General features: G+C 52.4%; 1 protein-coding gene across 3 annotated transcripts in view; it reads right to left on the reverse strand.

Annotated features, from left to right (window-relative positions):
• Nucleotides 1–22,031, reverse strand: part of ABCB9 (ATP binding cassette subfamily B member 9) — a 37,122-nt gene that overhangs the window by 7,479 nt on the left and 7,612 nt on the right. For 2 of the 3 annotated variants that reach the window (XM_032243231.1, XM_032243223.1), the window contains exons 3-10: nucleotides 15,806–15,920; nucleotides 15,161–15,291; nucleotides 14,007–14,212; nucleotides 11,127–11,324; nucleotides 9,472–9,600; nucleotides 5,710–5,898; nucleotides 5,011–5,184; nucleotides 242–401 (exon numbers count right to left, since the gene is read on the reverse strand). In XM_032243231.1, the coding sequence (XP_032099122.1) occupies nucleotides 242–401; nucleotides 5,011–5,184; nucleotides 5,710–5,898; nucleotides 9,472–9,600; nucleotides 11,127–11,324; nucleotides 14,007–14,212; nucleotides 15,161–15,291; nucleotides 15,806–15,920 (1,302 nt within the window). The remainder of the gene's footprint in view (nucleotides 1–241; nucleotides 402–5,010; nucleotides 5,185–5,709; nucleotides 5,899–9,471; nucleotides 9,601–11,126; nucleotides 11,325–14,006; nucleotides 14,213–15,160; nucleotides 15,292–15,805; nucleotides 15,921–22,031) is intronic. The other variant, XM_032243240.1, reaches the window with a different exon arrangement.

Raw genomic sequence — 22,031 nt, forward strand, 5'->3', positions numbered from 1 at the left:
AATTTACTTAATAAATACTTTGCTGAGTTGGAGCACAGTGGCTCGTTCCTGTAATCCCAGCACTTTGAGGATTGCAGGAGGATTGCTTGAGCCCAGGAGGTTGAGTCTAGCCTGGGTAACATAGCGGGATCCCATCTCTACGAAAAAAGAGCAGGTGGCAGAGGGCAGTGCTTAACTCAGAGGGTCATGCCCCTGAGGGTGACCCTGTGGGCCCGGAGAGTGGCCACCCCCAGCTCCGCACCTGTGCTGTAGCCGTCCTGGAGTTCCATGATGAAGCCATGGGCATTGGCCTTCTGTGCGGCCTCCACCACCATCTCAAAGGGCACAGTGGGCAGACCGTAGGAGATGTTGTCTGTGATGGAGCGGGCGAACAGCACGGGCTCCTGGCTCACTAGGGAGATCTGAGGAGGAGGGAACATGGGGCATGAGAGGCCAGGAATGCTTTCACCCAGCTGTCTCCAGTAGCGGCCTTGCTGCCCGGGGCCTGAAACGCCATCAGTCTCAGGCCTGAAACCTGATCAGGGCCCAGCAGCTGCACTGAACTGCCTCTCTTATTCCCCAACGGCAGACTCCTGCCTGTACCCACAAGCCTGCAGCCTCCCCTGATCAGCCAACTGGGGCCTGCTATACTCGCTGCTCTGGGATAAGCCAAGTTCCCTGACCTCTGAGAGGAAGCTCACTGGCTGTCCCTGTCCTGGAAAAAAAGAAAGAGGGATAGAATATAGAATGTTGCTCTGAATAAGTCTGCCCACCTCAGGAAGCAAGAGGCCACAGCAGGGCTCAGGCGACACAGACCACCCTGGTGGTTGTCCCCTCCCAGCTAAGAAAACAATTTAAAGGAGCTGTTGTCTCTAGATTCCACTTTCAGGAATCTGTGCCTACAAAAATAATGGTATGGCCAGGTCTGATGACTCATGCCTGTAATCCCAGCACTTAGGGAGGCAGAGGCAGGAGAATTGCTTTAGGCTAGGAGTTCAAGACCAGCTTGGGCAACGCAGCAACCCTGTATCTACAAAACAAAAAATATATATATAGTATGGAAGATATTATTGCAACACCATAAGTAGCAAAAATTAATTTGTTAGTTAATTAAAATGGAAGTAATCTAGGTGTCTAGTAATAAATGGGGATTGGTTAAATAGTGACAGTGCATCCTTAAAACTGAATTGCAATAGATACATATACATGGCATGATTCTATTTTTGTTTAAAAAATTATATACATGTGTCTTCATATATTAATATATTTATATAAAGATAGGAAACTGATTGAAAAGGATATTTACTAAACTGTTAACACTGGCTACTTCCATATGGTAGAATTCAAAAATCCTATAACATGTCTTAGTTATAAGATTCATTACAACTATGAGAATATGATTAGTTTGTAGCATTTTACTATTTTATGTTTATGGAAATTAACATTTTAAATTTAAAGAGAGAGGCCAGGCATGGTGGGTGGTTCACACCTGTAACTCCAGCACTTTGGGAGGCTAAGGCGGGAGGATGGCTTGAGCCCAGGAGTTTGAGATCAGCCTGGGCAACATAGTGAGACCCGTCTCTACAAAATAATTTAAAAATTGGCCAGGCACAGTGATATACACCTATAGTCTCTTAGGAGGCTGATTTGGGAGGATTGCTTGAGCCTGGGAGGTCACGGCTGCAGTGAACCACGATCACACCACCACATTCCAGCCTGAGTGACAGAGCGAGATCCTATCTCAAACAAAAAATACATAAATAGGCCGGGCACTGTGGCTCACGCCTGCATCCCAGCACTTTGGGAGGCTGAGGCGGTGGATCACTTGAGGTCAGGAGTTCGAGACCAGCCTGGCCAACATGGTGGAATCCCGTCTCTACTAAAAATACAAAAAATTAGCCGGGTGTGGTGGTGTGTGCCTATAGTCCCAGCTACTCAAGAGGCTGAGGTGGGAGAATCGCTTGAACCCAGGAGGAAGAGGTTGCAGTGAGCCAAGATCATGCCACAGCACTCCAGCCTGGGTGACAGAGTGAGAGTCCACCTTAAAGAAAAAAAAGAAAGAAAGAAAAGGAAAAGAAAAAGTACATAAATAAATAATTTAAGAGAGGTTATTCACAAAGAAGGAAAATCAAATGGCCAATAAATATATGAAAAGATGTTTAATATCTTCAGTCATCAGGAAAATGCAGAAGACTACAATAAGCTACCGCTACACTCTCACCAGTTGGCAGAAATTCAGGACTGACAATGTTAGGGGTCTGAGAACTGAAGCATGGTACCAACTGCAAAGTGTGAACAGCTCTGCCCAGGGGCCCCTTCTAAAGCTTTGGTGAGCGGCAGGCTGGTGGCCCCACACTTGGCACCACTTCACAAAAATCTACCTCTGGCCATACGCACATGGTGTGGGCAGATTTCACAAGCCATGGCCCCCACCACCATCTAGAACTTGGCTGGGAGTTCTAGAATCTCTGTGCCAACCCTCAGGCTTTCACATAATGTATGTTGATGATGTAAATGGTGCTCCCTTATAGTTTATATTTCTTGGACAGTACACAACCAGAGCAACCATCCAGGGAATCCCTGCTCTTAGGCCCCTCCCTTCTAAGAAAACAATTTAAAGGAGCTGCTGTCTCTAGATTCCAGTTTCAGGAATCTGTGCTTAAAAAATAATAGTATGGCCAGGCCTGATGACTCATGCCTATAATCCCAGCACTTAGCGGGCAGAGGCAGGAGACTTGCTTTAAGCTAGGAGTTCAAGACCAGCTTGGGCAACACAGCAACCCCGTATCTACAAAACAAAACAGGTGTTATGGTTCCTTTCCTGAAAGGATTACCAAAAACTGTCCAGTCATGAATAGCCTATTTTCAGCACTAGAGATGACCTAAATGTGGAACAACTGAAGCCGTCCTTCACTGCTGGTAGAGTGTAAACTGTAAAAATGTAAATTGTTACAACCACCTGGGAGAGCTGTTGTAGCTTTAACTACTGCCGCTGGGGATATACATCCACCATCAATCACCAAGCCTTCTATTCTTCGGATCATACCTTGGGAGAACATACCCATGCACACCAGAAAACATGAACAAAATTGTCCACAAGCCACATTAGTATTTTTGGTAACGGTAAAACAAAGCAAAGCAAAACAACAACAACAACAAAAACGTGAAAAACAGGCTGGGTGCGGTGGCTCACACCTGTCATCTCAGCACTATGGGAGGCTGAGGCAGGAGGATCACTTGAGGCCAGGAGTTTGAGATCAGCCTGGGCAACACAGTGAGACCACATGTCTACAAAAAAATAAAATTAGTTGGGCATGGTGGCATGCTCCTATAATCCCAGCTACCTGGGAGGCTGAGGCGGGAGGATGGCTTGAGTGCAGGACTCTGAGGCTGCAGTAAGCTGTGATTGTGCCACTGCGCTCCAGCCTGGGCAACAGAGGGAGACCCTGTCTCAAATATACATAAATATGGAAACAACCCAACTGGGCACGGTAGCTCACGCCTATAATACCAGCACTTTGCCGGGCGCAGTGGCTCAAGCCTGTAATCCCAGCACTTTGGGAGGCCAAGGCGGGTGGATCACGAGGTCAAGAGATCGAGACCATCCTGGCCAACATGATGAAATCCCGTCTCTACTAAAAATACAAAAAAAAAAATTAGCTGGGCATGGTGGTGCGTGCCTGTAATCCCAGCTACTCAGGAGGCTGAGGCAGGAGAATTGCCTGAACCCAGGAGGCGGAGGTTGCGGTGAGCTGAGGTCGCGCCATTGCACTCCAGCCTGGGTAACATGAGTGAAACTCCGTCTCAAAAAAAAAAAAAAAATACCAGCACTTCAGGAGGCTGAGGCAGGCATTATCACCTGAGGTCAGGGGTTTGAAAACAGCCTGGGCAAAGTGTGAAACCCCGTCTCTACTAAAAACACAAAAATTAGCTGGGCGTGGTGGTGCACCCCTGTAATCCCAGCTGCTAGGAAGGCTGAGACAGGACAATCACTTGAACCTGGGAGGGAGAGGCTGCAGTGAGCCGAGATCACACCATTGCACTCCAGCTTGGGCGACAGAGCAAGACCCCGTCTAAAAAAAAAAAAATAAAGGGAAACAACCCAAATGTCCAGAATGCATAAATAGTTGTGATAAACCTTTGTACAGTGGGTTGTCACCCGGCAATGAAAATGAATGAATTCTGTCCCCAGCCTCAACCTGGATGACTCACAATGTCAAGTGGGAGACACAAGACAAACTCATCCTCACACCAATCACACTTTAACCAGATGAAGTTCAGAGCAGGCAGCACAGAGCTATGCTGCTCGGGGGTGCGCACAGAGACGGCAGGACCAGTGACAAGCAAGAACATGAAGACGCTCAAAGTCAAGACATTACTTCTTAGGGGAAGAGAAGGGACACATGGCAGGGGAAGCAGAAGGTTTCTGGAGTGCTGGAATGTTCTATTTCTTTTTCTTTTTTTCTTAAGACAGTCTGACTCTGTTGCCTAGGCTGCAGTACAGCGACCCAATCTCGGCTCACTGCAACCTCCACCTCCCGGGTTCAAGTGATTCTCGTGTCTCAGCCTCCTGAGTAGCTGAGATTACAGGCATGTGCCACCAGACCCAGCTAATTTTTATATTTTTAGTAGAGACGGGGTTTTACCATGCTGGGCAGGCTGGTCTTGAACTCCTGACCTCAAGCAATCTACCCACCTCTCCCTCCCAAAGTGCTGGGATGACAGGTGTGGGCCATCACACCTGCCCTTTTCTTCTTTTTACTAGAGACATGGTCTCACCATGTCGTCCAGGCTGGCCTGCAGTGATCCTCCAGCCTTGGCTTCCCAAAGTGCTGGGATGACAGGATTACAGGTGTGAGCCACCCCTGGCCAAGAACATTCTGTTTCTCCAGAAGGGCACTGTTAATTGGTGATAATTCTTTGAACTGTCCATGTATCTCTAGTGCCCTCTTCTGCACCTATCACAGCTCATAAGAAAGACGGTTAGACACAGAAGGGGCGGAGGAGCGCGGCCCAGGCCCGTCCACATACCACACGGTGCAAGTACTTGTGGTCATAGGCACCGATGGGCTTGCCGTCCAGCAGCACCCGGCCCCCCTCCAGGGGGTAGAAGTTCTCCAGGATGTTGACACAGGAGCTCTTCCCACTGCCCGAGGGCCCCACCAGGGCTGTCACCTTGCCAGGGGACAGGCTGAAGGAGACATTCTACAAAGAACACACAGGCACAGTGTGGAGTCATTGGCTCAGGTCCCGGGACTGGATGCCCTGGCCTTGGACACAGGTGGGTGCCCTTCCCAGCCCAACCCATGTGCCTCTGCCTTGCTTTGGCACCACTGGCCCCTAAATGTTCTCCTTTCTAGGACACTAGGACTTCAAAGCACCTTTAGATTTGCTGTTTCCTCTGTCTGGAATGTTCTCTCTGCAAGAAGCCTCCTGGTGAGGTCTCACCTCAAATGTCCCCTCCTCCAAGAAGCCCTCCTAGATGGTTATCACCAGTCCCATGGACCATTCCTACCACAGCACCCTGACCTATTTTCTTTCTAGTACTTCTTATCTGAAATCATTCTGTTAAGGATCCGTCTTTCCCAACTGGAGCCCAAAACTCCTTGAGGGCAGGGACCTTCCCTGACTTATTCCCGGCTACGGTGGCACAGCCTGGGGTGTAGGAAGCGAATGAGAAACGGGGTAAGGGAAAGGCCGATTCTGGCAGGCCTCAAGCCGTGCCCTCACCTGCAGGACCTGGGTGTGGGGCCGAGTGCGGTAGGTGAAGGTCACGTTCTCAAAGTCCACCCGGCCCTCCAGGTGCTCGGGGGCCAAGCTGCCATCGTGTACCATAGTTGGCTGCCGGTCGATGAACTCAAACACCTTCTCAGCAGCCCCGACTCCCTGCATCAGGCCGCTGTAGACGGAGCCCACGGACTGGGGAGAGGAGACACACATTCCTGTCCCACCGACACCCAACTCCTGGGACCCACCCCTGGTACTAGAAAGATGAGGCGGGTACAGAGAGAGCAAGGACATTGCAGCAGTTCTGGGGGGAGGGGCAGAAGGCCACCTGGCCACCTGCTGGTGCATTAGATAAGTCAATAGGGGAGGTTGGGACAGCAGCATCACCACCAGCTCTCCAGGCATCCGGCCGAGTGGGTGCCATCACCCCCACAGGAGCAGACGGAAGCGTGGAAACCGGCATGGGTGCGGCACAGCGGGAATCCAGCCGTGGTCTTTCAATTACCATAGCACAGCTCTTTCTTTTTGGAGACGGAGTCTCGCTCTGTCACGCAGGATGGAGTGCGGTGGCACGATCTCAGCTCACTGCAGCCTCCGCCTCCCACGTCAAGTGATTCTGTCACCTCAGCCTCCCAAGTGGCAGGGATTATAGGCAACTGCTACCATGACCAGCTAATTTTGTATTTTCAGTAGAGACGGGGTTTCACCATGTAGGCCAGCCTGGTCTCAAACTCCTGACCTTAAGTGATCTGCCCACGTCAGCTTCCCAGAGTGCTGGGATTACAGGTGTGAGCCACCACACCTGGCTTGATTTCAATTTTTAAAATGTGTCTCAATGTGTACTATACGTAAATATATTCTCCTTGGATAAAAATATATAGATATGAATATAAGTTATAATAATGGCCCATTTTCTTGAGCATTCTCTTTTCATTTATTTTTTTTGAGAGGAAGGTCTCACTCTGTCACCCAGGGCGGAGTGCAGTGGCTTGATCTTGCTCACTGCAACTTCCGCCTCCTTCCGAGGTTCAAGCGATTCTCCAACCTCAGCCTCCCAGGTAGCTGGGACCATAGGCATAAGCTACCACCAGGCCCAGTTAATTTTTTGTATTTTCAGTAGAAACGGGGCTGTACCATGTTGTCGACTTCTGAGCTCAAGGGATCTGCCTGCCTCAGCCTCCCAAAGTGTGCCCAGCTGAGCACGCACTATATATTAAGAGATAGGTTCTAACCTATCTCTTTTTCACTGATGAGGAAACTCAGGCACAGAGGGCTCAAGTAACTTGGCCCAGGTCACACAGCCTAGAAATGGCAGAGTCAGCATTTGAATCCAGTCCTCTCTGTCTCCTGAGTTCAGGCTCTGAGGCACTAAATGTCCTCATTGGTGAAATGGGGGTGACATCAGCATCTGTGTCCTGTTACTGTGAAGACAACAGCAGGTAGTAAACACTCAAAATCCCAGACCTGGCCAGGAGCAGTAGCTCACGCCTGTAATCCCAGCACTTTGGGAGCCCGAGACAGGCAGATCGTTTGAGGTCAGCAGTTCAAGACCAGCCTGACCAACATGGTGAAACCCCATCTCTACTAAAAATACAAAAATTAGCTGGGTGCGGTGGCATGCGCCTGTAATCCCAGCTACTGGGGAGGCTGAGGCAGAAGAATAGCTTGAACCTGGGAGGTGGAGATTGCAGTGAGCCGAGATTGCACCACTGCACTCCAGCCTGGGTAACAGAGTGAGACTCCGTCTCAAAAATAATAATAATAATAATAATTAGCTGGGCATGATGGCATGTGCCTGTAATCCCAGCTACTCAGGTGGCTAAGGTGGGAAAATCGCTTGAGGCCAGGAGGTCAAGGCCGCAGTGGCTCATGATCACACCACTGCACTGCAGCCTGGGTGACAATGCAAGACTGTCTCAAACAGTAATAACAATAATAACAATAAAAAATAAACAATACTGCACTGACCATCTCTGGACATACATCTTTGCCCACTGCTGTGAGTACTCTTGAAGCATGGATTCCCAGGGGCAGAGTCACTGCTCAGTCAAATAATATGGCAGGTATGATTCTCCAGCAGATGCAATGGCCTGGGTAGCAGATGCTGGGAACACCCCACCAACATCCTTGTTGCGTGGTGGTACACGCCTGCAGTCCCAGCTACTCGGGAGGCTGAGGCAGGAGAATCGCAGGACGCAAAGACCCAACCAACCTCTTACTGCCTGCGGGCTGCGGGCTTTTTCGTGGCAGTAGGGCAGACAAGAGAATTAACACCCTCATCCCAGGCTGACCTGGAGCAATGGCTGGTGGCAGCTTGGGTGTAAACGCCCCAGCTCCCTGGTCCTCAGATGGGATGACTCTACTCAGATGGGATGTGCCCTACCCTGTCCACCAGAAGGATCCCGCCTCAGTTGCCCACCCCGGTGACTGGCTCCATCACCCACTCTGCTGACTTCCTTCCACATTTCACTTTCCACTCCCACCCCCGTTTCCTGGGATCACCTCCCAAACACATCAGTTGCACTCCAATCCCGTCTCAGGATCTGTTTGTGCACAAGTCAAAATTGAGACAATCTAAAACACCCTTGCATTTCCGAAGCGCTCCTCTGGAAGTAGGCTTCCTTTCAGGAAGGCAGACACGGCTGGCTCTGAGCTCCGATCCGCCAGCAAGCGTGGTGGGCGAGTGACTTCACTACTGAGCTTCAGTTTTCTTTTCTGAGAAATGGGAATTTCCACATCACTTCAACTTCTCACGGAGGTGTTAAGACCAATTCCTGAAATCACCTCTGTTCCTAAAGGGCACTGGTGTCACTTGTTGGCTTCTCTGACCCCAGGAGGACCCAGATATTAACATTCTTTCTTTTGTTTTTCTGAGACAAAGTCTCAGAAACTCTGTTGCCCAGGCTGGAGTGCAGTGGCGCGATCTTGGCTCACTGTAACCTCCACCTCCCTGGTTCAAGCGATTCTTCTACCTCAGTCTCCCAAGTAGCTGGGATTACAGACGTGTGCCACCTTGCCCAGCTTATCTTGTATTTTCAGTAGAGATGGCGTTTCCTGTTGGCCAGGCTGGTCTCAAACTCCTGAGCTCAGGTGATCCACGGGCCTTGGCCTCCCAAAGTGCTGGGATGACAGGTGTGAGCCACTGTGCCCGGCCCTTTCTTTCTTTTTGGGGCAGGGCCTCTCTCTGTCACCCACACTGGAGTGCAGTGGCATTGTAGCCTTGACCTCCCAGGCTAAAGTGATCCTCCAGCCTCAGCCTCCTAAGTACCTGGGATTACAGGCATATACCACTATACTTGGCTAATTTTTAAATTTTTATTTATTTATTTATTTTTGAGACATAGTCTTGCTTAGCCACCCAGGCTGGAGTGCAGTAGTGTGATCGCGGCTCACTGCAACCTCTGCCTCCAGGGTTCAAGCAATTCCCCTCCTAAGTATCTGGGATTACAGGTACCCACCAACATGCTTAGCAGATTTTTGTGTTTTTAGTAGAGACGGGGTTTCACCATGTTGGCCAGGCTGGTCTCGAACTCCTGACCTCAAGTGATCCACCCACCTCGGCCTCCCAAAGTGCTGGGATGACAGGTGTGAGCCACCGCGCCCAGCCAAGTATTATCATTCTTGATATGATCGTGCTGTCTCCCCTACTTACCTTAGAGAGAAATACCACATTGCTTGGAGCCCCCAGAGCACCCCTACCCGGTTAAGATCCCTCTTCCCCACACCCCTCCCTTCTCTCCGGATCCCCCAACGCACGCCCCTCACCTCCATACAGTCTCCCAGGACAAACTCGTAGATGATAAAGGCGATGAGGTTGCCGCTGGTCATCTGGCCCGAGATGACAAGGTGGCCTCCGTAGTAGAGGATGCTGACCTGCACCACCAGCAGCGTGAGCTGGGGCAGAGGGACAGCGGATGTGGGTCAGGGGGCCTTAGATCCCCCACCATCCCCCATTCCCTGCCCCATCCCAGGCTGCAGGGGGAGGTGAGGGCAGACCCAGCCACAAACTGAAATGCCAGCCATTGCCAGGGGTATCTTCCAAGGCCTGTCATTCATGCCTGCCTCTGCCCCAAGCATTTCCCTGCAGAGGCCTCCAGCTGGAGCAGGCTGTGGGCTTGGCTGTAGAACAAGGCTTTCTTTGTGAGGCCCTGGCACACACATGCCACCCCCAGGCTCCTCAACTCAGCCATGCAGGAGCTATTCGTCCTCCTCATGGGGAAGAGCATGACTCAGAGAGGGCGAGTGCCCTGGCTAAGGTCACACAGCGAGCGGGGCAGAGGGGGATGACGAGCTCTGTTTCCTCTCCCAGTGGGGTTCTGTGAAGAAGGGGCTGTGTTGGGGGCACCCGTGCCTTCCTGTGGTGCCTGGTGGGTGTCTGGGAGAGGAGTGGAGTCTGAGTACCCATGGCAGCCCACAACCCCGCCAGGGACTCCATTTGTCCTCCTCATGCCCAGCCAGAACTAGGCTGCTGTCTGGACCACCGCGCTTTGGTGGAAGCTGCAAAGGCATCCCCTGCAGGCAGACAGATTGCTAAGAGGCTCCACCAGCTGGGCTGGCCCTTAGCCCCTCCTCTCCTCCTTGGCTGGTGCTTTTGGGAGGTGGTGGCCCCAGGAGGACCCAGATATCCTCTGTCCCCTGGCTCCCCTGTAGACCACCAGCTCCCTCCTCCCTCTCACTCCAAACCCTCCTCATTCCCCCCCGGCTGTGTCCTGACCTGCCCACCTCCCACGTGTGGCCAGTGGGGCAATGACATGATCCAAGTGCTCCCCATCCTCCATGGAGCGGTTGTGACTCACCCCTGGGAGCGCACCAGACACTGTCGGAGGTGTGTGTGGCTATGACATGAGACCTGCCCGAAAGTGGCCTAGGGACCTGCTGACTTCCTGCCTCAGCAAGGATGTTTCCCCAGCTGGGAAAAGAAAGCTCCCACCCTGCCACCCCACACCCAGGTGAGAGGGAGACAAGAGGCTGCATTGCTTCCTGGAAAGCCAGGAAAGATTCTCAGCTGGGAGAGGTGACTCACTCTGTAATCCTAGCACTTTGGGAGGCCAAGGCAGGCGGATCACATGAGCTCAGGAGTTCAAGACCAGCCCAGCCAACATGGTGAAACCCCATCTCTATCAAAACTATAAAAACTAGCCAGGCATGGTGGCAGGTGCCTGTGGTCCCCGATACATGGGAGGCTGAGGCAGGTGAATCGCTTGAACCCAGGAGGCAGAGGTTGGAGTGAGCTGAGATCGCGCCACTGCGCTCCAGCCTGGGGGACAGAGCGAGACTATGTCTCATTTAAAAAAAAAGAAGAAAGATTCTCCAGCAGCTTGCTGCCAACACGCAGGGCTCATGTCCTAGCTTGAGGGCTTCCCCCATGTTTGCCTCCCATCCCTCCACAGCCAGAGCTGCCTGGGCCCAGGGGCACGTACTCCACTGCCCCAGACGTAGTACATATAGGCGGCCGCCTCCTTCCTGTTCAGCTTGTACACCTGCTGCAGCTTCCGCAGGTACACCTCCGCCTCCTCCTCCTCATTGGCGAAACTCCGGACGGTCTTCATGGCGCTGATGGTCTCCTCGGCCGTGTTGCTCGCTCTGGCCAGGGCATTCTGGACCTCTTTAGAGAGCCTCTATGAACAGGAGGGGGACAAGAAAGAGGAGACCCCAAAACAGCCTCGCTATCTACTGGAGCCCCCAGGCTTCTCTGGGTTTTTCCATGCTTTGCCGGCAACGGGTCTATGCAAGAGGCTCCTGGGACAAAGAGACAAGATCTAGCTCTCTCTCCCCTATCTCCTTCTGGCTCAATCTGACACACCCAGATAGTCAACTCCAGAGAGGCTCTTGGGGTTTCAGGTCCTGAAGGATAGGGGGTGCTGATCATGAAGTCATCCCCAGTATTCAAAAGAGGTTATTTGTGGCCAGTTTTTGGTAATCCTTTCAGAAAAGGGGCTACAACACCTGACCCAGTGCTGACCTAAGGCCAGGGATGCCCTGGATGGTTGTTCGGGTTGTACACTATACAAGAAACACCAACTATTAAAGGGGCACCGTTAACATAATCAACATAAATTATGTGAGAGCCCGAGGGTTGGCACAGAGATTCCAGAGCTCCCAGCCAAGTTCTAGATGGTGGCAGGGGCCATGGGTTGTGAAATCTGCTCACATCATGTACGTTTAACCACAGGCAGAGCTCAGAAGTGGCCCCAAATGTGCAGCCACCAGGCTGCTGTTCACCAGAGTCCTGGAAGAGGCCCCTGTGTGGGGCTGTTCATACTTTGCAGGCGTCCCCATGCTCTGATTCTCAAGCCAGCCAGGAAGGCTGCCCGAGAGGCCAGGACAGGAACGTGCACTGGCGTGTCCCATGACCACGTGTCACGCCCGGGCCACAGGAAGCATGCAGGGTGCCCCGGGAGGAGCCACACCTTGCCTGAGTCATGCCTGGCCACGGGCAGTGTGTGTGGCTTGTGGAGCTGACTCGCTGGCTACTCACAACACATTCAGGTATGGGGTGGAAAACCCAAACAGAGCCTTCCTGAGGCCTCCCTTAGCTGAATTCAAAGGCGGGGCCTGCAGTGAACACAGAGGTGGGGGCTGAGGGGGAGCTCCAGGGTTTCCTGCTCTGTCCCAGGGGCTGGTGGGAAGGCCGGAAGCAAGGGGTGGGGAGCAGAGTGCCAGAAATGGCTCAGACTCCAGTGAATAGTTTTACTTTCTCATCCCGGTGAGGACAGCGGGGAGGCTCGTGACCTGGAACTTCGGGAAGAGGTCCCTCCTGTGTGGCTGGAGAAGGCTGTGGGGAACGGCCTTACCGAGCCGGCTTCCTTTGTTACCCTGGTCTCAGGTCACCAACACCAAAGACTCCAATGGAGCTGTGACAGTGACTTACACGACACCACGTGGAGGCCATCATCCATCCAGCCCGGCTCAGAAGTACCCTGTGGGCCTGGATGACTGCAGGGGGGCTGCCTGCACCTGTCACAGGGTCACAGCCCTGCCTGTTTGAACCCAGCCTGTCTGTCCCTTAGGGTTCGGGGGCACCCACCCATTCAGGACACAGGAGGCGAGTAAGGTCAAACCTGACTCCCGGGCCTAGCTCTGAAGCAGAGGCAGTGCTGGGGGGTGGCCAGAGGGGACAGGAGGCTGCCCATGACAGCATCACGGGGGCCCGTCCTGCCCCCACATACGCACAGGCACGTTCCAACCTGGGGCCTCTGCACTGGCTGTGCCTTTTGCCCAGCACGGACCTCCCGAGACGCCCGCCTCCTTCAGACCCTTGCTCAAATGTCCCCTTCTCAGCAAGACCTATTTAACTTGTATTTATTCATTCACTTTAGAGACAGGGTCTCACTCTGTCACCCAGGCTGGAGTACAGTGGCATGATCACAGCCCACTACAGCTTGACCTCCTGGGCTCAGGCGATCCTCCCACCTCAGCCTCCCAGGTAGCTGGGACCACAGGCATGCACCACCAAGCCCATATAATTTTTAAAAGTTTTTTTGTAGAGACGGGGGGTCTTGCTACATTGCACAAGCTTGTCTTGAGCTCCTGGGCTCACGAGGTCCTCCCACCTCTGCCTCCCAAAGTTCTGGGATTACAGGCATGAGCCACCAGGCCCAGCCAGCCAGTCCAATTTAAAATTGCAACCACCCCTGATGCTCCCAATCCCTCTCCTCCTCACTTCATGTATCTCCTTAGCATTGACCCTCTTTTATGTATTGTGGATTCTCATTCTTTAGGCTGTTGGTACCTAGTATCTGTCTCTGCCACTAGAATGTAAGTTCCAGGAAGGCAGGAGCCTTGTCTGTTTCACTGATGTATCCCAGTGCCTGGGACATAGCAGGTGCTCAATAATTACTCACTGGATGAGCGAACAAATGAATGAATGAATGCAAACACAGCCTCAAGACCAGTCCTCAGGCTGTGTGCCATGGCTCACACTTGTAACCCCAGCACTTTGGGAGGCCGAGACAGGCAGATCACAAGGTCAGGAGATCGAGACCATCCTGGCCAACATGGTGAAAACCCATCTCTACTAAAAATACAAAAATTAGCCTGGTGTGGTGGCGCGTGCCTGTAATCTCAACTATTCGGAGGCTGAGGCAGGAGAGTCGCTTGAATCAGGAAACCAGAGGTTGCAATGAGCCAAGATCGTGTCACTGCATTCCAGCCTGGCGACAGAGCGAGGCTCCATCTCAAAACAACCAACCAACAAAAAACAGTCCTCTGCTAGCCCTTAGTGGCCTTGGGCCCGTCCTAAGGGGACGTTTGGGGGCTTCCAGGGCACATAGCCCCCAGCAGGGACGAGGCGGGCCTACCTTGTAGTACTTGCCATAGATGTTGGAGACCATCATGATGATGGGGAAACCCATGAAGGTGACCAAGGAGAGCTGCCACGAGAGGCTGAACATGAAGACCACCACACCCGTGACCTTGACCGTGTTCCGTAGGAAGATGTTGATGTTCTGGGAGACCAGGTCGCTGACCATGGTGGTGTCCGAGGTCAGGCGGGAGATGAGGTCCCCTGGAACACATGTGGCTCAGCTCCCGCTGCAGCAACCCGGGCCTCGGGGGTGGCAGCGGGGGACGCTAAGGGGCCTCTGAGACAGACACTGGGAAGCCAGGCCTCCCTACCTGTGGGCGGGGTTGGGGGTGGGAGAGAAGAGCGGATACCCCTCGAGGGCTACTCTGAGCCAATCCCAGTCACCAGCATCTTGCTTAAGCTTCATGACATCCCACTGTTCTGAGAGCCCCAGCAGAGGAGGCTGGGGCTCGCTTAGAGTCACAGGGCCTGTCCGTGACTGAGCCAGACTTCAAAGCTATGTTTCCTCCTTATCACTGGCAGGGGGGTAACTCCTTTTCCCTTCTAGAGAAGTAACAGGCTGGCTGGTGGCGGGCAGAAAGCACAGATACTTCCTACCTAAGTTGGAGACTGGGCTAAGAGCTTTATAAGGACCCCACGGGGTGGCTACTATCAATGTTCCCATTTTACAGACAAGAAAACAGAGGCTCAGAGAAGTGAAGTTTGTGAGTGGAGGACTCAGGGCTTGGGCCCAGGCCGGTGTGTCTCAGAGCTTGGATTTCAGTGGATACTCTTTCGTCTTTCCTGTTCTGGTCCCTGGCCCCCACCCGCTGACTCCCATGGGAGCGGGGTTTCTGCCAGCCACAGACATGAGTAGTGCTGCCCCTGGTGGTTTCCATAGGGCAATGGAAAGCAAGGCCTTGGCCCCTGCAGGGAGCTCGGGTGGCCTGGCCAGGGCCTCACAGAGGCCGCAGCCCACACCAAAACCTCAGTGAGCAAGCAAGCTCCCAGGACACAGGCCAAGCCCAGGGTGTTCCAGCCTGAACTAACAGCAGGAGGAGAAGGCAGAGGGTTGAGACCACCCACACACCCATTTCATTCCTCGGAGCCAGGCAAGCCCGCCGGGGCGAGGCCGGCCCCCAGGACACCTAGGGCACTGGGAGGACCAACCTGTGCGATTCTCATCAAAGAAGCTTGTCTCCTGGGACACCAGTGAGCGGAACAGACAGTTTCGAAGGCGAATGTTCAGTCTGGCAAATATGAGGGTAAAAATGCCGCCCCGAATACCTGCGGCAAATGAGCTAATTGCAGATAAGAGATGTTATAGCACGACGTCCGTCCAGACCAGTGACCACACCCGGCTGCCCCCTCCCGCTGCTGGCAGGTGTGGGAGCCCCACCGCAGCCCTGCTCCAGGGCTGGCGCCCCGTGGGGTCCCCCTCATTCCCAGCAGGAGCCCCCCCACAAGGTGAGGGCAAAGAGGACAGTGGTGGGGCAACAGACCCAAATGTGCCAGCCAGACCCTTCGCCTTTCCAGAACAGCTCAGACAAAGCTGGTACTGTTTTGGGACCAGATTCCTGCTTGGAAAACAGCTGGGGAGGATGAGTGGGGAACCCTGAGCACTGAAGCCCTTTTCAGGGACCAGAGGGTGTGGTTCTAGGGTGCTCTAAATCAGTGTGGAAGCTGGTTCCCAGGGCGACCGGCTGAGGGGCAGGCCCACCAGGGGCATTTCCAGGGCTTCCCTGGCCCCTGTCTTCCTTCCCTCCCTGGTGCAGGCGGGGGTCTGCGGGCAGGGTGTGGGGTTGAGCCGGCTACCTGCCAATGGCCAGCAGGCACACGACGATGACAGCCGTGCTGAACTGATCCATGCTTTTCTGGATGACGATGCCGTCAATGGCGCGGCCTGTGTAGTAGGGCAGGAAGGTCTCTCCTGGGGGAGGCAGGGCGGCCTCAGGGGCGTGTGCAGCCAGGAGAGCCTGCACCCTTCCTCCTGAGGTTCCAGAGGCCCACACAACCGCCCCTCTGCCCGCTCCACCAGTGGGCTTTCCTCCCTCGGAACGCTCCTGCTGTCCATCGTGGGGCCCCAGGGTCCCTAATGTCCCCTCCTCAGAGAACAGGGAAGCACTGGGCCTTGCATCCATGCAGCCTGGCTGTTCTTATTTATAGGCTGCCAGGCATCAAGCCGTGGCTCTCGCAGGATGCTTCTTTCTCTTCTTTTTTGAAACAGGATCTCGCTCTGTCACCCAGGCCAATCACAGCTCACTACAGCATCAAACCCCTGGGCTCAGGTGATCTTCCCTTCTCAGCCTCCTGAGTAGGGAATACCAGCATGTGCCAACATGCCAGGCTAATTTTTTTTTTTTTTTTTGTAGAGACAGGGGTCTTACTATGTTGCCTATGCTGGTCTCAACCTCCTCGGTTGAAGCCATCCTCCCACCTTGGCCTCCCAAAGCACTGGGATTATAGGCCTGAGCCACCGCTTCCGACATTTGTTTCATTCCCTTTGGAGCAGGCCCTGGGATCACCCCCATTTTACAGATGAGAAAAGTTAATTTGTTTTTCTTTCTTTTTTCTTTTTGAGACAGGGTCTTATTCCTGTCGCCCAGGCTGGAGTGCAGCCTCAACGTCCTGGGCTCAGTTGATCCTCCCATCTCAGACTCCCGAGTAGCTGGGACTACAGGCACATGCCACCACACCTAGCTAATTTTTTGTATTTTTTTGTAGAGACGAGGTTTTGCCATGTTGCCCAGGCTGGTCTCTAACTCCTGGGCTCAAGTGATCCACCCACCTCAGCCTCCCAAAGTGCTGGCATTACAGGCCTGGCCACAGTGCCCGGCTGACAGTGAAGTTGAATGAGAAGACTCGCCCAGGCCACACGGCAATCAGCGGCTGACTGATGCCAAAGTTGATTTCATTCTTCTCACTGGGTTCAGAGTCCAAATTCTAGAACCCTAGAAGATGTTGCAATTCTGGTTCAAGCAATGCTGGAATTGCCACCCCACCCCTCCTGGTGCGGCACTTGACGCCTTGCCAGGTACTTTCCTACCCATTTGCCTGTGTTTTCACAACAATCCTGGGGTGGAATGGGAGACTCAGAGAGGCTGAGAAATTTACTCCAGGTCACACAGCAAGTAAGGGAAAGGCTGAGACTCAAACCTAAACTGGCTTCCAATCTGGGGGCTCTTTCTTTTCTCCTTCCTGCTGTGGTCTGGATGAATCCCTCAAAATTCATATACTGAAACGTAATCGCCAATGTGATGTGATTAAGTCATGAGGGCAGAGCTCTCCAGGATGGGATGAGGGCCCTTTTCAAAGGGCTTATGAGCCTAGGTCTGCCATCTTTCACCCTTCCACCTTCTGCAGTGTGAGGACAAGGCAACAACAGACCATCTTGGAAGCAGAACGTGGCCCTCATAACACCAAACCTGCCAAGACCTTGATCTGGGACTTCCCAGCCTCCAGAGCAGTGAGAAATCAGTTTCTGCTGTTTCTGAATGACCCAGTCTATGGAATTCTGTTATAGCAGCAGAAACGAGACTGTCCCGCTGATAATCCACATCGCCCACTCTCCTCTTACGGAAGTAGTGGTGTCACCAGACCAGGCCCTTGTTCATCCCAGGACCTGTTTCCACTGAAATTCCTTCCATGAGCAGAGCCAGGTTTGGGACTGGGGCTACAGTAGGTGCTCAGTAAAGGTTAGTGAATGAAACCCCGGCAGGTCTGGCTAGGGCCATCTGACCTGGCTCAGACGCTTAGACAGCAAGACTTCCTGTGCAGTTCTGGTGCCCTCTGCTGGGGCCATGAGGTGGCAGTCTAGAGGGCCTGTGTCCTCACATTCCTCAACCAGATGGGGTCTCCAGCTGAGGCTGCGGAGTTCCAGCCAGCCTGAATTTCTGCCTCAGTTTACCCATAGAAAAGAAGAAGGTAATGGTGAGCTGTGACCGCATTTTGATTCCAGCAAGCACCAATGCTAATAATTTCCTTACTGGGTACCGGGTGCTGTGCAAAGCATGCCTGAGACTCTCCTGCCAAATCTGCACAAGAATTACATGAAACTCTCCAATGCACCAGCAAATACTCAGTCTTGCTTTCAGACCATCCCCAGAAACAGACCACCTTCACTGCCTCTACTGCCTCGACCCTGGTCCAAGTCATTAACTTCACTGGGACTATCTCAGTAGCCTGCTCTCAACTTTGCTGGTATCAGCCTGTCCACAGAGCAGACAGCAGGATCCTATTGGAACTAACTCAAACCTTGTTGCCCCTCGGCTCAAAACAGTACAAAGCCCCCATCTCATCCAGTGAGACTGTAAGAGCAAAAGTCTTCACAGTAGCCCACAGAGGCCTGCGTGACTGAGCTCCTAGCGGCGACCTTGTCTTCTCCCTGCCCCATCTCATTCCCTCTGCTCCAGCTAACCAGTCTCTGCTCTTGAACAGAGAGCACCTTTCTGCCTCAGGACCTTTGTACACTGGTCCTTCTGCCTGGAGTGCTCTTACCCCATACATCTTTTTTTTTTTGAGATGGAGTCTCACTCTGTCACCCAGGCTGGAGTGCAGTGGCACAACCTCAGCTCACTGCAACCTCTGCCTCCCGGGTTCAAACAATTCTCCTACCTCAGTCTCCCGAGTGGCTGGGATTACAGATGCCCACCAACATGCTAGGCTAATTTTTTGTATTTTTAGTAGAGACAGGGTTTCACTGTGATAGCCAGGGTGGTCTCGATCTCCTGACCTCGTAATCCACCCACTTTGGCTTCCCAAAGTGCTGGGTTTACGAGCGGGAGCCACTATACCTGGCCCTTTTTTGTTTCTTTAAGATTCCAAGGGTACAGAAAAGCTGGGCATTGCTGAATGCTTGTTGATTGAAAAATAATCATTAATTATCGTAGTACCTAATTTTTCTTTTTGAGATGGGGTCTTGCTATGTTGCCCGGGCTGGTCTCAAACTCCTGAGCCAAAGCAACCCTCCCTCCTTGGCCACCCAAGTAGCTGGGATCACAGGTATGTGCCATTGTGCCCGGCCCTAACATTGATTAAGTACTTACTTTTGCTAGGCACCAAGCTTCCTCTCACTTCATTCTCACAATACCCCAACAAAGCCTTCACTTCAGGATGGGCAAGCGAGCGTTGGCCGGGTTAATAACTTGCCTAAAGTTGTCAATGAAGTCGGGGGCCTGAGCCTCAAGTCTGAGCCTGACTCTTGATAGAATCCTGCAAGCTGGGCAAATCTGCTCAGCAGTGTTTGAGGACGTCTGCATTCCCCAAGCACACAGCAGCTGACGGCAGGGCCCCAGCAGGCAGGGTAAACAAGGTCATGGCATAGGGTGCCATCTACCTGCACAGGCACGACAGTCATTCATACTTTTGTTCATTTATTCATTCAGTGAGCCCGTCTGTGCCAGCTACTGGGATCCAGGATGAGTCAGACCTGGTCCCTGCCCCTGAGGGGCTCAGGACCTGGGAGGGGAGGTAGGAGGGTGAATGCATGACAGGGTCTTGCTATGTTGGCCAGCTTGGTCCTGAACTCCTGGCCTCAAGTGATCTTCCTGCCTCAGACTCCCAAAGTACCAGGATTATAGGCATAAGCCACTGTGCCCAGCATGAATGTATAGGTTTTTTTGGTTTTTGTTTTTTTGAGACAGAGTCTCACTCTGTTGCTTCAGCTGGGGTACAGTGGCACCATCTCAGCTCACTGCAGCCTCCAACTCCTGGGTTCAAGAGCTCTTCCTGCATCAGCCTTCTGAGTAGCTTGGCTTACAGGTGCCTGCCACCATGCCCAGCTGATTTTTGTACTTTTAGTAGAGACAGGGTTTCACCATGTTGGTCAGGCTGGTCTCAAACTTCTAATCTCAGGCGATCTGCCTGCCTCAGCCTCCCAAAGTGCTGGGATTACAGGCATGAGCCATCGCGCTCAGTCAGTTAACATTTTTATTTTATTACTTTCTTTTGTATTTTTTTTTTTTTTGAGATGGAGTCTCGCTTTCTTACCCAGGCTGGGTGCAATCTCGGCTCACTGCAACCTCTGCCTTCCAGGTTCAAGTGATTCTCCTGCCTCAGCCTCCCGAGTAGCTGGGATTACAGGTGTGTGCCAACACATCGGCTAATTTTTGGATTTTTAGTAGAGATGGGGTTTCACCATGTTGGCTAGTCTGGTCTCAAACTCCTGACCTCAAGTGATCTGCCAACCTCGGCCTCCCAAAGTCTTGGGATTATAGGCATGAGCCACTGTATCTGGCCTAAAATTTTTAAAACTCATAATAGCTAACATCCCTGAGCACTTACCATGACAAGCCAAGCTCTGGACTTATTCCTTCTCCTGTTTTTTGTAGAGACAGGGTCTTGTTCTGTTGCCTGGGCTGGAATGCAGTGGCACCATCACAGCTCACTACAACCTCAAACTCCTGAGCTCAAGGGATCCTCCCACCTTAGCCTCCCAAGTAGCTGGGCTACAGTAATGTATCACCATGCCCAACTAATTAAAAATTTTTTTTTTTTTTTAGAAATGGGGTCTTGCTGTGTTGCCCAGGGTGGTCTTGAACTTCTAGGCTCAAGAGATCCTCTAGCCTTGGCCTCCCGAAGTGCTGGGATTAGACATAAGCCACTGCACCCAGCTCTCTTGTCTGTTTTTTTTTTTCAACATCTAAAATGTCAGGAAATAAGGACTCTAATAATCCTCATTCCACAGAGGAGGGAAGTGAAGCTCAGAAAGGCTGGAGAACTCGTGTAGGGTTGGAAGCAGGACAGGGATTTGCACCCAGGCCTTGTTGCCCCCAGAACCTGTGGCACTCCAACCCTGCAGGGCCACCTTCCCACCCTGTTGCTGAGTGGTGCTTTCAAACTGTTTGGACAAGTAACAGGCACAGATACATTTCACATCACCAACCAGGCCACCCTTGCACGTAAGCACACACAACTAAAATATTAATAAGTTTCACAGTTGCATCTTACCACGAGCAACACACTCTTATGTTTTCTTTTTTTTTTTTTTTGAGACAGAGTTTCACTCTTGTTGCCCAGGCTGCAGTGCAAATGGCATGATCTCGGCTCACTGCAACCTCCGCCTCCCAGGTACAAGCGATTCTCCTGCCTCAGCCTCCCGAGCAGCTAGGACCACAGGTGCCCGCCACCACACCTGGCTAATTTTTGTATTTTTAGTAGAGATGGGGTTTCACCATGTTGGCCAGGCTGGTCTCAAACCCCTGACCTCAGGTTATCTGCCCGCCTTGGCCTCCCAAAGTGCTGGAAATTACAAGCGTGAGCCACCGTACCCAACCCCCTCTGTGGTTTTCTAGTCTATCCTCTGATGACCCCAGCTCTAGGAATTTACCCTACAGATCCACCCACATTCACGTGAAATGTGTATGGACAGAATTATTCATATTCGGCCGAGCACGGTGGCTCATGCCTGTAATCCCATCACTTTGAGAGGCCAAGGCAGGTGGATCGCTTGAACTCAGTGTTCGAGACCAGCCTGGCCAACATGGTGAAATCCCGTCTCTACTAAAAATACAAAAATCAGCCCGACATAGTGGTGTGCGCCTGTAATCCCAGCTACTTGGGAGGCTGAGGCAGGAGAATCACTTGAACCCGGGAGACAGAGGTTGCGGTGAGCCAAGTTTGTGCCACTGCACTCCAGCCTGGATGACAGAGCAAGACTTTGTCTAAAATAATAATAATTATTATTTTTCATGTTCAGAGGAAAAGGCTCAAAATAACCCAAGAGTCAAACAGTGGGAGACCAGCTAAATAACTTGTGGTGTAGACACACAATGGAATATTATGCATCCAAGTAAAACAGGGAGGTACTAGTTGGCAAAACTCCAGAACATATTGTTAAGTGAAAAGAGCAAAACATAAAACAATGTGGGTGAGAGGTGGGGGAGCGACGCCTGTTCTTCTGATGTGCTTGTAGCTGCATAAGGAAAAGCTGGGAACACACACAAGAAATGGGTCAGGAAGAGTGCTTTCCTCACCACCTGGTGGTTTCCGGATTCTTTTCCTGCAGCTAGCCCTGCACAGGATGATCAGGATAGTCAGGGTA

Source organism: Sapajus apella, unplaced genomic scaffold (genome assembly GCF_009761245.1).
Source record: "Sapajus apella isolate SASKATOON/1434 unplaced genomic scaffold, GSC_monkey_1.0 scaffold2, whole genome shotgun sequence".
NCBI lineage: Eukaryota > Metazoa > Chordata > Mammalia > Primates > Cebidae > Sapajus > Sapajus apella.